At 49.5% G+C, this 16,836-nt stretch overlaps 1 protein-coding gene across 2 annotated transcripts in view; it reads left to right on the top strand.

The window, feature by feature from the left end:
- The window catches only part of CCDC142 (coiled-coil domain containing 142), a 50,949-nt gene that overhangs the window by 32,791 nt on the left and 1,322 nt on the right, over positions 1 to 16,836 (top strand). For both annotated transcript variants that reach the window (XM_082276116.1, XM_082276115.1), the window contains exon 8: positions 16,196 to 16,404. In XM_082276116.1, the coding sequence (XP_082132242.1) occupies positions 16,196 to 16,404 (209 nt within the window). The remainder of the gene's footprint in view (positions 1 to 16,195; positions 16,405 to 16,836) is intronic.

Genomic DNA, 16,836 nt, shown 5'->3' with positions numbered 1-16,836 from the left:
CTGGTCTCCCCAAAAGTGTCAATGTCAGTTAGGGGTCTGATCTGTCCGCTGCAATGTCGCAGTCCCGCAAAAAAAATCACAGATCACCGCCATTATTCGTAGAAAAAAAAAAAAACAATAAAAATGACAAAAATATTTCCCGTAATAACTTTTGTGCAAACCAATCAAAATACGCTTATTGCGTTTTTTTTTTTTTTTTTTTTACCAAACATATGTAGCCGAAAACAAATTGGCCTAAAATGTTAAAAAATTTAGATTTTTACATTTTTTTGGGGGAATTTCATATAAAAAAATGTGAAAAATATTGTTATTTTTTCAGAATTGTCGCTCTTTTTTTGTTTATAGCGCAAAAAGTAAAAATCGCACAGGTGATCAAATACCACCAAAAGAAATCTCTGTTTGTGGGGAAAAAAGGACATGAATTTTATTTGGGTACAGCGTCGCATGACCGCTCAATTGTCCGATAAAGTCACGCAGTGCCGAATCGCAAAATAGGCCCTGGTCTTTGAGCAGCCAAATCCTCCGGGGCTTAAGTGGTTAAAGAAAATGTTTTGTTCTTCCAAGTCCTAACCTAGGAGAAGCTCCCAGTCCACCCGCAAGGCATGCATGGGTTATATTGGACAAGTTTGCCTTGACTGCCCAGACATTACAGTAGTGAGGCTGGATCCAGAACCTTCTAAATATCTAGTCCTAGACACTGCTCAAGACAGAGTATTTCTTCTCATGGAATAACTTCAAACTCTTTGATCCTCGTGCTCCTCAGTCCAGGAGTGGTTCAACTCTCTCCTTCTCCATAAAAGTCTTGGGTCTGATGATCTTTTCCCGTTTTCCCAGTTTCATTCCAGATCTCCAGAATGAAACATTCTGTCTTTGTGGGGCAAGTCAGTCCACTCTTTGGGCAAACAAATTCACCTGTCACCAAGGACTAGGTAGTCCCTGGATTGGTGGTTGTGGAGTCAGGGGAGGTCCTTTCTTCTCTTCTTTTGAAAGATCCTCACAGCAGATGTCAGGCTGGGGAGGAGTCCTGGGCATCTGTTGGTGGAGAAATCTCCTCTTCCAAACAACCTCCCGAAACTTCGGATGACTTTGATTATCCTTGCTGCACTTGACTATCTGGCTTGGTGGGTCATTCAACTAGACCATTCCACGGTTGTGGTGTACATCCGCCATTATGGAAGAACCAGAAGTCTCGCTGCTGCAAGAAAAGTAGAGTAGATACAGTCTTGTGCAGATCAATGTTCCAACCTTCTCCACTGCTCGCGTCTTACATGTTGACAGTTGGCAGACCTATTTTCTCGGCTGGCAGATTTTGGACTCTGGGAGTCACCCCTATACCCGGAGGGGTTCAGGACCCGTATCTCAGGTCGGAGATGCCAGACTTGGATTTTCTGTCCTTCAGATTCTACAACAAACTGGAGAGGTTTGTTTCCAGGTACAGGGATCCTCCAGGGGGAGTATTGGATGCCATGGTGGCTCCATGTGATCTGTAAATATCTCTTTCCTACCCTAAAACTCTTCCCTTGTCTGCTTTGCAGGATTAGGATGGAGGGCATTCTGGTGATCCTCCTGTCTCTGGATTGTCCCAGGTAGATGTGATACTCCAACCTGATCAGATTCCTGGCGGATGCACTGTGGGCTCTTCCAAATAGTTTGGATCTTCTGTCTCAAAACACTGTTTCTCTTACGTCCTCCGACAGTCGCCGCCCACTTCATATTCATCACCAATGGGGTTATGTCCTTTATTCCGTAGGAGTAGCTAGGCAATAGAATATGTTAGTACAAAGACTTTTAACATATCCCACCCCCAGGGGGTGGTCCCCTCAGTACATAACCCTCCACTTCCTGTATCCAACTCAGTTTCATTTGTCTAGCTGTCAGGAGTAGCTGGAAGTTTCTGTGCTGGGGCACCTTGTCTCAGCTCTCTTTCCTTTCTTTGGATTTTATTTGAGTTTTTTCTCTCTTTCTTGTTAGCTGTTATTTTACCAGCGTTAGTTAGTTCTTCTGATGAAGAGGATCATGCGGGCTGCGTCTCGGGCTGACCCCCCTGGTAGCAGGCTGTGGGTCAGTGGCTTCTCAGCCCGCCATCGAGCGTTTAGTCAGGTATCGCTCCTGAGTTATCTGAACGACCCATCCCTGTTCCGTGCAGGGATGCTAGGTGAGGTGGCTACCTCACTGGACGCTGTGCGGTTTCTCAACCCACCTTCTGATGCGTCCTGGATGCGACTCTCCCTGCCTCATGTGCAGCGGTTTGTTCGCCTGTGCGGGTCCCCCACGCCATGTGAGAGGTAAGTGCATTTATGTGGGGACCTGTCAGTCTGGGACTGTGTACCTTGCCCTGTGTTCACACTATTACGTTTTCCCTATCTCTCACATTGCAAGCTGTGGGCTGCAGGAGGGGGGGCTGGCTGCACTCTGTGTCAGTTTTCTGTTTGTGTGAACGGCTGTGTGCTGTGGGGCTTGAGTTTCTCATGCTTGGGGCACATTACAGCGCCGCTGCGGCAGTTTACCATGTTCCTTTTTTGGGCAGATGGTGTGTTTTACTTCTCCCTCATGGGGTGTGGGAGCGGCGGTTTCTGCGCCAAACGGCGCCATTTTGACTGCGATCGCTCCGGCCGCATGTTTTACATGCATGGCGGCCATTTTCTTGTAGCCTGAGCGCCCGGTATGCCAGCATTTCCTTTCCTTCAGGAGCACCGCAGGCAGCAGCAGCAGCACCGATCTCTCCAGGTTCATTTCTTTTTATTCCCTGTATCCTGCCTTGGTATACTTGTCCCTGTGGGGGTCCCTTGTGTGGGATGCTTAGTGTGAGTGGGCTACGATCGCAGCGCTCTCTTAAAGGGGCGGTCACCCATTATTTTTGCTGCTACAAGGGCATGGATTTTCAGGAATACTAGTTTCCTGCCAATTTAGGGGGAAGCCAGGGGACTGCGGGATTTGGCTGCGATTGTGGCTAGCCTTGCGACTCAGGTGCAAATGCTGGTGGTTGCTCAATCCTCCAAAAGGCCCAGAGTTTTCAATTTCCTCTGTTTCAAGAGGGTGATGGTACTGGGGCTGCTGGGGCAGAGATCTCCTTATCGGGGTCTCGTTCCTCCCGGGACCTTATAGGGTCAGTAATGGAGGCTGAGGTAGAGGGGGTTGATAATTCTCCCCCTGGCTCGTCTGAAGAGCTTGCGCTCATGGATGAATTGGTTGCTTCTATCAAGCAAACTCTGCGTTTGGAGGAGGAAACATGTCCTCAAGCTGCCTTGGCGGCTTATGGGACGCAGAAAAGGCGCATATCATCGCAGATGTTTCCATGCACTGATGATTTTCAGCGCGCTGTGAAAGAACGATGGCGTAATATACGCAAACCTTTTGCTGTACCAAGTAGGTTTAAGCTGCGCTATCCTTTTACGCCCGCTACTGATGGGCGTTGGTGTGTCCCACCTCCGGTGGACCAGGCGTTAGCAGTTTTGAACAAGTCCACTGCGATTCCTGCTGCAGACACCCCGGTGTTCCGGGATGCCACGGACAAGAGGATGGAGTCCCTTGCCCGTCGTACCTATTCTATTATGGGTTCTATGTTGAAAGCTTTATTTATATTGGGTTGGTGAAATTCTCGCGCTGTCACTCTATGTGAATCCTAAATTCCTTTAAAGCTGCAGGTACTGTTATTGGTAACCTACGCAATTCAGAAATTTATAACAGGGGGGAGTACCGCGCTTAAAAGGTGCTTAGTGCATGTTATTCATACTAATTACATTTAATAATTTACTTTCAGTGCTTTCAAATGTTTATAATAAAATCCCTTGTGCTAAAATTATATAGATATTCTCCAGTGCATAAAATTATATAAATATTCTCCAGTGCATAAAATTATATAGATATTCTCCAGTGCATAAAATTATATAGATATTCTCCAGTGCATAAAATTATATAGATATTCTCCAGTGCATAAAATTATATAAATATTCTCCAGTGCATAAAATTTAAAAAAAATTCTCATTAATAAATAAAATATTTCTTACAAGTGATGTGAATATGTGCTATAAACAATCCTTAAATATATCAAAATTTGTTAAAATAAAGTGCCAGTGATAAATTATGTGCTTATAAGTTTCCAATAATTAAATAATTCAAAAGTGAAAAAGTGCCAAAGTGTCCTTATATATATAAATAAAATGGTGTATATTCAGACGCCTTTTCTTTCAAAATTCATGCAGGTGCTCTTCCATGCAGTGGCCACTAGGTGTCCTAAGCGCTCACCTCAATTGGCTTTATAACCAGCTTTGTATGGTATCATATATAATGTTTCCTCCTTTTCTATGGTTGATGGGTGCGGTCACTAATTCTCACACTTATCCCTTTTGACACGATATTCCAAGGGGTGTGTGTGGAGCCTTTGAATCTCCAAAATAAATGGGGCCACAATAGTGAGGTACCGTTTGGTGATTTTATTAAAAGAGATTAAAAATAACAGACTCACATTTTCCTTCGTCTTTGCCAATGCATAACAATTGTAATGTCGCTACGTCACTTCCGGTTTAGGACGCCAAACCGGAAGTGACGTAGCGACATTACAATTGTTATGCATTGGCAAAGACGAAGGAAAATGTGAGTCTGTTATTTTTAATCTCTTTTAATAAAATCACCAAACGGTACCTCACTATTGTGGCCCCATTTATTTTGGAGATTCAAAGGCTCCACACACACCCCTTGGAATATCGTGTCAAAAGGGATAAGTGTGAGAATTAGTGACCGCACCCATCAACCATAGAAAAGGAGGAAACATTATATATGATACCATACAAAGCTGGTTATAAAGCCAATTGAGGTGAGCGCTTAGGACACCTAGTGGCCACTGCATGGAAGAGCACCTGCATGAATTTTGAAAGAAAAGGCGTCTGAATATACACCATTTTATTTATATATATAAGGACACTTTGGCACTTTTTCACTTTTGAATTATTTAATTATTGGAAACTTATAAGCACATAATTTATCACTGGCACTTTATTTTAACAAATTTTGATATATTTAAGGATTGTTTATAGCACATATTCACATCACTTGTAAGAAATATTTTATTTATTAATGAGAATTTTTTTTAAATTTTATGCACTGGAGAATATCTATATAATTTTAGCACAAGGGATTTTATTATAAACATTTGAAAGCACTGAAAGTAAATTATTAAATGTAATTAGTATGAATAACAAATTGAAAGCTTTATTGCTTCACTTATGGCGGCCCAGGCGGTCGCGAACTGGACGCAGGTGCTTAGGCGTGTCCTGGTGGCTGATTCTGCCCCCCCAGGCGACTTTGGATATGGTGGATCAAATCCACCAGGGTGTCATGTATTTGTGTGATGCGGACCTGGATATGGTTCCGTTGGCTGCACGTGTACACAGTGTGGCGGTGTTATCTCGCCTCCTGGTTTGGTTGAAGTGTTGGTCTGTGGGTCAATCTTCACGTAAGACCTTGGCCAATCTGCTTGTTTGATGGTTCTCGCCTTTTTGGCGAATCCCTGGATGCCCTGATTAAAGGGGTCATGGGGGGTAAGAGCACGCTCTTACCTCAATCCCAATAGACTAAGACGGCTTCTGGAAAACAGAATGCTTTCTTTCGGCCCCCTCAGGGGTCCTTTCGTGCCTTTCGGTCACATTTTGGGACAAGCCGTCCAAGGGTCAAGGCTCCCGCAAGAAGCCGTGGGCAGGTGAGCAAAAGTCCGGCCAATCCGGTTCTGCGGCCCACAACAGTGCGGCCTGAAGGGGCGCCCTCACCCACTTCACAGGAAATCGTTCGATCTGGCCACTAGATCGAGTTTCTCTCTCGGCCGGAGAGCAGATTTTTTCCCTCAAGTCTTCTGTTATCCCCGGAGCGTTTGCGGGACCTGCATCTAGCGGTGCAGGACCTGAGGGCTCAGGGAGTGGTGGTCCCGGTGTCTCATCGGGACAGATTTCGGGGGTTCTATTCCAATCTGCTCACCGTGCCCAGGAAGGAGGGCAAGGTGCGTCCGATTCTGGACTTGAAGGCGCTGAACCGCCTTGTGCGGGTGCGCAAGTTCCGCATGGAATCCCTGCGGTCGGTGGTGGCTGCCCTGGTTCCGGGGGAGTTCATGGCTTCCATCGACTTGCAAGATGCGTATCTTCACATCCCGATTTTCGAGGGTCACCAGAGGTACCTTCGATTCGCCATAGCGGAAGATCATTACCGATTTGTGGCGTTGCCTTTTGGTCTCGCCTCGGCTCCAAGGGTGTTCACCAAAGTGCTGGCACCGGTTCTGGCTTTGTTGAGGGCCCAGGGCATTTCGGTTCTGGGGTATCTGGACGATATTCTGGTTCGGTCTGCGACCAGCCAGAGTCTGGAGAAGGATCTGTCCGTCACGTTGCAGACTCTGCAGGAGTTTGGTTGGACGATCAATTTTCCAAAGTCGACATTGTGCCCATCGGTTCGGATTTCTTACCTGGGTATGATTCTGGACTCTGTCCAGGCGTAGGTCTTCCTGCCGGAAGAAAAACTCGCAGCTCTTCAGGAGGCAGTCAGGTCCCTCAGGGACGTTCCATCTTCGTCCATTCGGACGTGCATGCGGTGTCTGGGATTGATGGTCTCGGCTTTCGAGGCGATTTCCCTTCGCCCAGTTTCACACACGGGATCTCCAAGCGGAGATATTGTCCAAGTGGGACGGGCGTCCGCAGTCTCTGGATCTCCAGATGTCATTGAGTTCTCAGACCAGAAGGGATCTTCTGGGGTGGCTTCTATCCCCCTCAGTATCGGGGGGCAAGTCTTTTCGTCCCCTTTCGTGGACGGTGATCACCACGGACGCCAGCCTGTCGGGCTGGGGTGGTGTTCTGGGCGTTCTGTCCACCCGGGGTGTTTGGTCGACGGAGGAATCCTCCCTTCCGATCAACATTCTGGAACTGCGAGCGATACTCCTCTGTCTTCGTCGTTTGGACGGACAATCTTCACGGCTACCCGGTTCGGGTGCAGACGGACAATGCCACGGCGGTGGCTTAAATCAATCACCAAGGGGGCACCAGGAGTGCCCGGGCGGCTCGAGAAGTGGCCGCGATTCTGTCTTGGGCCGAGACGCATGTCCCGGCAATATCGGCAGGTCACATTCCGGGGGTGAAAATTTGGCAGGCGGATTATCTGAGCCGTCGAACCCTGGACCAGGGAGAATGGTCCCTTCACCCGGCTGTCTTCCAGATGTTGTGCGCGAGGTGGGGTCTTCCGGAGGTAGACCTGTTCGCGTCTCGTCTGAACTACAAAGTACCACGGTTCGTGGCAAGGACGTGCGATCCTCGGGCAGACGCGTCGGACGCGTTGGTTGCCCCGTGGCATCAGTACCAACTGATGTATGCGTTCCCGCCGATTCAATTGCTGTCCAGGTTCCTTCGCGGAACCGACCACGGTGATTCTTGTGGCACCGGACTGGCCTCGCCGGTCCTGGGACGCAGACCTCGTAAATCTGGCAATCGACGCCCCGTGGCGTCTGCCTCTTCGAGAAGATCTTCTGTCGCAAGGACCGATCTTCCATCCTGCTTTACAGTCGCTGGCCTTGACGGCCTGGCTGTTAAAACCGAGGTCCTGAAGAACAGGGGTCTTTCCCCTGAGTTCATTCACACCTTAATAAATGCGAGGAAGTCTTCCTCGGGGAAGGTTTATTACCGTACTTGGAAGGCGTATTTTGCCTGGTGCGAATCCAGGGGTTTCTCTCCTGACACTTATTCGGTGTCTAGGGTGTTGCCCTTCCTTCAGACGGGTGTTGACCAGCGTCTGGCGCTGGCCACGATCAAGGGTCAGGTGTCTGCTTTGGCCGTTCTTTTTCGACGGCCTGTGGCATCTGATTCTTTGGTTAGCACTTTTGTGCGGGGGGTACGTCATCTGATCCCTCCTAGGAGGGACCCTCTTACCCCTTGGGACTTGAATCTAGTTCTATCAGTATTGCAGCGTGCTCCTTTTGAAAGGTTCAGGGAGATTTCGCTGTCTTTGTTATCCAAGAAGGTCGCCTTTTTGGTGGCTATCACCTCGACTCGTCGAGTGTCGGGGCTGGCAGCCTTGTCCTGCAAGTCTCCGTGTCTGGTTGTGCATTTAGACAAGGTGGTCTTGCGACCTAACCCTTCTTTTCTTCCAAAAAGGGTTTCGGACTTTCATCTCAATGTGGACATTGTTAAACCTTCGCTTTGCGCGAAGCCGAAGCATCCGACGGAGGTGTTGCTTCACTCCTTGGATGTTGTCCGGGCGATTAGAGTCTATTTCACATCGACTGAGTCTTCTCGCAAGTCGGATGCCTTGTTTGTCCTTCCGGGAGGTCCTCGGAAGGACATGGCGGCGTCGGCTTCTACGATCGCCAAATGGATCAGACGGACCATTGATCAGGCCTATGCTTTGAGGGGGAAAGTTCCCCCTGTACCTGTGAAGACGCACTCTACCAGATCTCTGAGTACATCTTGGGCCTGTCGTCATGGGGCCTCTGTGGCCCAGGTGTGTGAGGCGGCGACTTGGTCGACCGTACACACTTTCACGATATTCTACAGAGTAGATGTTCAGGCATCGGCTGATGCTTCCTTTGGCCGCAAGGTTCTTAGTGCGGCAGTTTCCTAGAGCCCTTGTTACGGGTTCTTTGGCTTTTTGGGATTTTTGTTTTTTCCCTGGGTTTTCTTGCTCCTGTTGAGCGAGTATTTTGTTCTTATGCCCAACTGGTTTCCTTCCTTTGGTAAGGTTCCTTTCTCTGATGGGGAGACGGCGTTGCCTTGGGCGCGGCTGTGTTCTTCCCACCCCTCATGTTTACACTGCTTTGGGACATCCCCATTGGTGATGAATATGAAGTGGGCGGCGACTGTCGGAGGACTCAGAGAAAGGAATTTTACAGGTAAGATTTTACAAAAATTCTGTTTTTTACTATCCTGATTTATGGCCACTGAATTTAATGGCACGGTTGTAGAAGCTTAGAATCAGAGGGACATGGTCACCGCTGAACTGCTTTTTCCCTAGAAGGTAGGAAGTCTCTTCTACCATCATTCATTGAAGCCTTTCTGCACCTGGTGTGGGTGAGGGGCTTCTATTCTAGGTTTTTCCTTTGGATGATTGCTATCCTTGCAGCTGTTTTTGGCTCTTAGTACCATCCAAGGGTCAGGTCTCTGCTCCTGCCATCTTCTTTCAAAGACCGTTGACCTTTCACTCTTTGTGTCCCTCAGAAATTGCTGTTAAAACACATTGGAGAAATTCTTCTCACTACCTTCACCCACAGGGTGGTGTTTCTTGTAGCATCTCTTCTGCGAGGCAAGTGTCTGACTGGTGACCTTTCCTTCAAGGAACCAATGTAACGGATCTTTGTACCCCAGCTGGGCACATCCGCCGGACCTCTGTCTCCTGTCTTCCAAACGCACCCACAGCCTGCGGAGAAGCCATACCCAGCCCGTAACCCCTCAATCACGAGACAATCCACACAGGTGTTGAGGGTTAAACATGCAGAGCTTAAACTGTTTATTACATTCCAAGACAACAGTTTTACATACAGTTAGGGAAACTCCCCTTAGCCTTTCCACAGAAGGGGGGAAGGGAACCAACCAATGAGAACTGAACATTTGTACATTTGAAACAAGCAGTCTTAATACACACCCCCTGCGGAGAGATGTCTCCAACTCAGACCATTGTCTGCCATGAATCCACACACTTAGACACAGAAACAGGAGGGGGGGGGGATGTAAGTTGTTCAGAGGATGAATAAAGGGAAAATAAAATGTCCCAAACTCATAAGAAAATGACACAAAGGGGTTTACAATCCAGGGACAGGGTGATCCGTCACCCATAGTGACGGCTAGTACCATCACATCTCTTCCCCCCAAAGGTAGACTAATCCAGGTACTAGACCTCCAACTGGTCTGTGCCTGAATTAGTCGGGTAACAAATCCCAAAGAGTCAATGTCTGTTTGCCTGGATAAATCGTCGGCGTTGCTTCCCAGGGCAGTAGTGGATGGTAAAGTCAAAAGGCTGCAGCGCCAAACTCCAGTATCTTCTGGCCCATAGTCTGTCGGTAGGAGGCTTGCGCACAGTCCCCTCCAAAACACACAGTGACAGAGGGTTCTGTCACATTTCTCCCCTTTTAAAAACAGACTAACGAGGTTCCTGACCCTCAACTGGTCTGGACCTGCGTTAGTCACAAACTTCCACCCCAGGCAACCAGGAAAAGTAAAAGTACGACTCTGGCGCTGGGGAGCAACACCGCACATAGGGTCTCCCATGAATAAAAACAGCCGCTGCAGAGTGGGAACAGCTGTCTGCACTCCTCTGATCCAGGGCAGGGTTGCAGATATTGGGGGGAGCTGAATAATCCTCTGCCCTGATGCCAGCGCTTCTGCTGGTAGGGAATGTAGGCTGGTAGGGCTATGCATTTGGGGAGAAAAAGGTACTTGCTTTTCTCCTGGTGTAGTTACGAGCCGCTGAGAAGGTATCTTGCAGGGACTGTCTCCCGGATTCTTCATCTCTGGTTCTGATGCTGGGCAGAGACCATCAGCGCTCTGTCCTGTAGCCAGCGCTTCTGCCGGGGGGATAAACACCGGGGTAGTGTCCAATTGTTGGGGAGGGAGAATTGCTTCCTCTACTCCCGGTGGGGATATCTGCTGTTGGGAAAACAACTCACGCAGATCCTCTCTCAAACTCTCCGGATCCAACTCTTTTTCTGATGCTGGGCAGATGCCAGGGGCACTCTGCCCTGTAGCCAGCGCTTCTGCTGGGGCGATAAACACTGGGGTAGTGTCCAAGTGCTGGGGAAACGGCTCACTGAGGTCACCCCTCGGACTCCCTGGATCTAACTCTGAGGGTGGGCAGAGGCCAGCGGCACTCTGCCCCGTAGCCAGCGCTTCTGCTGGGGGGATGAACATTGGGATAGTGTCCAATTGCTGGGGAGGGAGAATTGCTTCCTCTACTCCCGGTGGGGGTATCTGCTGTTGGGAAAACGGCTCACGCAGATCCTCTCTCAGACTCTCCGGATCCAACTCTTTTTCTGATGCTAGTAGCCAATGCTTCTGCTGGGGCACCAGATGAGATACTCTGGACTTGCTGCTGATCACCATTTCCCAGCCTTCCAGCGCCTGTCTCAACTCCCCCTTCTGAGACCTTCATGCTATCAGCTTGTCTCGCTGCCTGGGGGACCTCCGGTGCGTTCCGGCATTCTAGCGCTCGCAGTGCACTCTGTATCATCGCTGCTTCTTCCATTGCAGTTAGTACGGGAAAACGCAGGGTCACCCCTGGCCCCATTTGCTTCTCATCTTGGTGACTGTCTGCTATTTCTCTCGGACAGTCCCAGGCAACGGGAGCCATGCCAGGCTGCTGATCACCGTCAAACAGCCGCTTGTAGGCAATCTCGAGCTCCCATTCCTGCTCAACCAGGAACTCCAATTCCTCCAGGTCACACGCCTCGTCGGGGAGGTCCAGCACCTCATCTTGGAAGTCCAGGATGTTTTCCAGCCGCCACTCCTCATCGCTCCCAAAGTCTGGGTCTCCGTACATTTTTTGATGGAGCAGCCCCATGCCGCCATAGCCAACGCCTTCTGTTGGGCTGCCATCTGCTGTACCTGGCCACAGTTGAGCCGCGAACCACCGGAGGGCTCTGTAGCTGGCGTCCAGCCTCATTTCCTCCATGACCAATCTTCCGAGCTCCGTCTTCCCTTCATCTCGCGGTCGTTCCCTCAGGAACACCTCTCGCGCACGGTACTGCTTCCGGTACATCTCTGTGGAGGAGGGAAGGATCTTCCCCTGATGGTGCCGCTCGTGGCTTAGCGCCTCATGCCAGAGTTGCCGGCGGATCACATCCTCCCAGCCGAGCCTGGTGTGCTCTGTCGCTGGTCCCCGATGGTGCTTCCGCATGCCTTGCAGCCTCCTCCCGAACTCCGCTCTCATGCTGGCTGGTCCCCGTATCTCTCCTCGGCAGCTGCCCAGATCTTGAATCCTGGTGGTGGTTTGGATGTCCTGGACTGCAGGAGACATCCCACCGCTGCCAACCAATGTAACGGATCTTTGTACCCCAGCTGGGCACATCCGCCGAATCTGTGTCTCCTGTCCTCCAAACGCACCCACAGCCTGCGGAGAAGTCATATCCAGCCCTTAACCCCTCAATCACGAGACAATCCACACAGGTGTTGAGGGTTAAACATGCAGAGCTTAAACTGTTTATTACATTCCAAGACAACAGTTTTACACAAAGTTATGGGACACTCCCCTTAGCCTTTCCACAGAAGGGGGGGGGGGGGGGAACATAGACCAACCAATGAGAACTGAACATTTGTACATTTGAAACTTGCAGTCTTAATACACACCCCCTGCGGAGAGATGTCTCCAACTCAGACCATTGTCTGCCATGAATCCACACACTTAGACACAGAAACAGGAGGGGGGGGGATGGGTTGTAACATTACATTACATTAACTCAATGCCATGAGTCAGTTGTTCAGAGGATGAATAAAGGGAAAATAAAATGTCCCAAACTCATAAGAAAATGACACAAAGGGGTTTACAATCCAGGGACAGGGTGATCCGTCACCCATAGTGACGGCTAGTACCGTCACAAACCATTTCTGATCTTACATTAGGACAAGGTAGTGCTAAGGTCCTGGACTTCCTTCTCCTCTACATTGTTCTTCTGCCTCTCTGTCCAGCTTCTGTCCACTAAGTCAATTTCCTACCGTTTTCCTGGGTGTGGTTTGGGCTGTGGGAATCTTTCGGTTGCTGCTTCTTTCAGAACCTGGATGATCCTCCATAAGGTTGCTCCGGCTTTTGGATCCAGGATCTCAAAGTGATTCAAACATCTGAGCTTATGGTCTCAAGAAATCAGGTTCCTCCTTGCCTGTCGGGGTTCCCCCCACTAGATCTGTGTGCATGCCTTGGCCTTTTTTAGCATCAAGCTTCTGTTCCCCCAGATATACAAAGCTTTCTCCTGATCTTCTGTTCCTACACTCTCCTTGTCTTCTGTTCCTACACTCTCCTGGTCTTCTGTTCCTACACTCTCCTGGTCTTCTGTTCCTACACTCTCCTGGTCTTCTGTTCCTACACTCTCCTGGTCTTCTGTTCCTACACTCTCCTGGTCCTCTTCTGTTCCTACACTCTCCTGGTCCTCTTCTGTTCCTACACTCTCCTGGTCCTCTTCTGTTCCTACACTCTCCTGGTCTTCTGTTCCTACACTCTCCTGTTCTTCTGTGTCTACATTCTCCTGGTCCTCTTCTGTTCCTACACTCTCCTGGTCCTCTTCTGTTCCTACACTCTCCTGGTCTTCTGTTCCTACACTCTCCTGGTCTTCTGTTCCTACACTCTCCTGGTCCTCTTCTGTTCCTACACTCTCCTGGTCTTCTGTTCCTACACTCTCCTGGTCCTCTTCTGTTCCTACACTCTCCTGGTCTTCTGTTCCTACACTCTCCTGTTCTTCTGTGTCTACATTCTCCTGGTCCTCTTCTGTTCCTACACTCTCCTGGTCCTCTTCTGTTCCTACACTCTCCTGGTCTTCTGTTCCTACACTCTCCTGGTCTTCTGTTCCTACACTCTCCTGGTCCTCTTCTGTTCCTACACTCTCCTGGTCCTCTTCTGTTCCTACACTCTCCTGGTCCTCTTCTGTGCCTACACTCTCCTGGTCTTCTGTTCCTACACTCTCCTGTTCTTCTGTGTCTACATTCTCCTGGTCCTCTTCTGTTCCTACACTCTCCTGGTCTTCTGTTCCTACATTCTCCTGGTCTTCTGTTCCTACTCTCTCCTGGTCTTCTGTTCCTACTCTCTCCTGGTCTTCTGTTCCTACACTCTCCTGGTCTTCTGTTCCTACTCTCTCCTGGTCTTCTGTTCCTACTCTCTCCTGGTCTTCTGTTCCTACACTCTCCTGGTCTTCTGTTCCTACTCTCTCCTGGTCTTCTGTTCCTACACTCTCCTGGTCCTCTTCTGTTCCTACACTCTCCTGGTCTTCTGTTCCTACACTCTCCTGGTCTTCTGTTCCTACACTCTCCTGGTCTTCTGTTCCTACTCTCTCCTGGTCTTCTGTTCCTACTCTCTCCTGGTCTTCTGTGCCTACACTCTCCTGGTCCTCTTCTGTTCCTACACTCTCCTGGTCTTCTGTTCCTACACTCTCCTGGTCTTCTGTTCCTACACTCTCCTGGTCTTCTGTTCCTACACTCTCCTGGTCCTCTTCTGTTCCTACACTCTCCTGGTCCTCTTCTGTTCCTACACTCTCCTGTTCTTCTGTGCCTACACTCTCCTGATCTTCTGTTCATACACTCTCCTGATCTTCTGTTCATACACTCTCCTGATCTTCTGTTCCTACACTCTCCTGGTCTTCTGTTCCTACACTCTCCTGGTCTTCTGTCCATACACTCTCCTGGTCTTCTGTTCCTACACTCTCCTGGTCTTCTGTTCCTACACTCTCCTGGTCCTCTTCTCTTCCTACATTCTCCTGGTCTTCTGTTCCTACACTCTCCTGGTCTTCTGTTCCTACACTCTCCTGGTCTTCTGTTCCTACACTCTCCTGGTCTTCTGTTCCTACACTCTCCTGATCTTCTGTTCCTACACTCTCCTGGTCTTCTGTTCCTACACTCTCCTGGTCTTCTGTTCCTACACTCTCCTGATCTTCTGTTCCTACACTCTCCTGGTCCTCTTCTCTTCCTACACTCTCCTGGTCTTCTGTTCCTACACTCTCCTGGTCTTCTGTTCCTACACTCTCCTGGTCTTCTGTTCCTACACTCTCCTGGTCTTCTGTTCCTACACTCTCCTGGTCTTCTGTTCCTACACTCTCCTGGTCTTCTGTTCCTACACTCTCCTGGTCCTCTTCTCTTCCTACACTCTCCTGGTCTTCTGTTCCTACACTCTCCTGATCTTCTGTTCATACACTCTCCTGGTCTTCTGTTCCTACACTCTCCTGGTCTTCTGTTCCTACACTCTCCTGGTCTTCTGTTCCTACACTCTCCTGATCTTCTGTTCCTACACTCTCCTGGTCTTCTGTTCCTACACTCTCCTGGTCCTCTTCTCTTCCTACACTCTCCTGGTCTTCTGCTCCTACACTCTCCTGGTCCTCTTCTCTTCCTACACTCTCCTGGTCTTCTGTTCCTACACTCTCCTGGTCTTCTGTTCCTACACTCTCCTGGTCTTCTGTTCCTACACTCTCCTGGTCCTCTTCTCTTCCTACACTCTCCTGGTCTTCTGTTCCTACACTCTCCTGGTCTTCTGTTCCTACACTCTCCTGATCTTCTGTTCCTACACTCTCCTGGTCTTCTGTTCCTACACTCTCCTGATCTTCTGTTCCTACACTCTCCTGGTCTTCTGTTCCTACACTCTCCTGGTCTTCTGTTCTTACACTCTCCTGGTCCTCTTCTGTTCCTACACTCTCCTGGTCTTCTGTTCCTACACTCTCCTGATCTTCTGTTCCTACACTCTCCTGGTCTTCTGTTCCTACACTCTCCTGGTCCTCTTCTCTTCCTACACTCTCCTGGTCTTCTGTTCCTACACTCTCCTGGTCTTCTGTTCATACACTCTCCTGGTCTTCTGTTCCTACACTCTCCTGGTCTTCTGTTCCTACACTCTCCTGATCTTCTGTTCCTACACTCTCCTGGTCCTCTTCTCTTCCTACACTCTCCTGGTCTTCTGTTCCTACACTCTCCTGGTCTTCTGTTCCTACACTCTCCTGGTCCTCTTCTCTTCCTACACTCTCCTGATCTTCTGTTCCTACACTCTCCTGGTCTTCTGTTCCTACACTCTCCTGGTCCTCTTCTGTTTTTATATGTTCTCCAGTTTTTATCAGGTGGAAGTTCAGGATTCATCTGACGCCATCTTTGGGGGTAAGGTGCAGACATTCCTCCATTCTGTTTTCTTGGGCCTTTTAGCGTTTGTTTGTTGTGTCGCCCATCCTTTTGTGGAACTGATTTTGGATGTCCTTGACAGTTATTGACCCTTTTTTTTTTTTGAAGTTCATTGAGGGACACCAGTTCACCACCCCCCCCCCCCACTCCCACCCAGTCCGTGTTTATGATAATGCTCTTTGTACTGCTGTGGTGCAAAACTGAAGCATGCTGGGAGTAGAAGTTTATCCTAAGCTGGCCTACAGATTTATTATTTTTCCCCAGTGTACAGTCCTCCTGTAGGTGGCCGTATAACCTGAAGGTTAAAGACTGAAGTGGTCTCGGTGTGTCTCTCACGCTGTCCTCTTGCCTCTATATCTGATGTGATCTCGGTGTTTGTCTCTCAGTTTGCAGGGCGCTCTCCAGCTCAGACGTGACTTTGAGAGTGTGCGGGATGTGCTGCGGTCTCGGGAGTCCAAGTTGTCTCCAGAAGTGGTCCAGGCGGCTCTGGCTCTCCCGGTTTTCGCTCAGGCTGACAACGCCATTGTGTGTCTCTTACAGCAGCCGTCTCGCAAGGCTTATCTTCAGTCTGGAAGCTGTGTGCTCTTCCCATGCTGTGAGTACTGTTCATATATTCCTCGCCTGCTCCTCCTTATGTGTCCGCCCTCTAATCTTTCTTTCCCCTCCCCCACTCTCCTGGTCTCTCAGCCTTCACCCTCTAATATTCCCTCCCCTTCCTGTAGTCCTCTCCTGGTGTCTCCACCCTCTAATCTTCCTTCCCCTTCCCTCCCCTCCCCCACTGTCCTGCTGTGTCCGTCCTCTAATACCCCCTCCTCTCCCCCACTCGATCTTCTCATGCTATGAATGTTCATGTGTTCCTGTCCTCCTCTCTCAGCCTCCACCCTGCAATCTTCCTTACCCTCCCCCACTCTCCTGGTGTCCCCACCCTCTTATCTTCCCTCCTATGAGTGTTGTTCATGTATTCTTCTGGTGCCTCCACCCTCTAATCTTCCTTCCCTTCCCCCACTCTCCTGGTGTCCCCACCCTC

Source organism: Pelophylax lessonae (assembly GCF_965119305.1).
Source record: "Pelophylax lessonae genome assembly, contig: HAP1_SCAFFOLD_280, whole genome shotgun sequence".
NCBI classification, from domain to species: Eukaryota; Metazoa; Chordata; class Amphibia; order Anura; family Ranidae; genus Pelophylax; species Pelophylax lessonae.
Note: the sequence above shows the minus strand (reverse complement) of the source record. Positions and strands in the feature narration are given on the sequence as shown.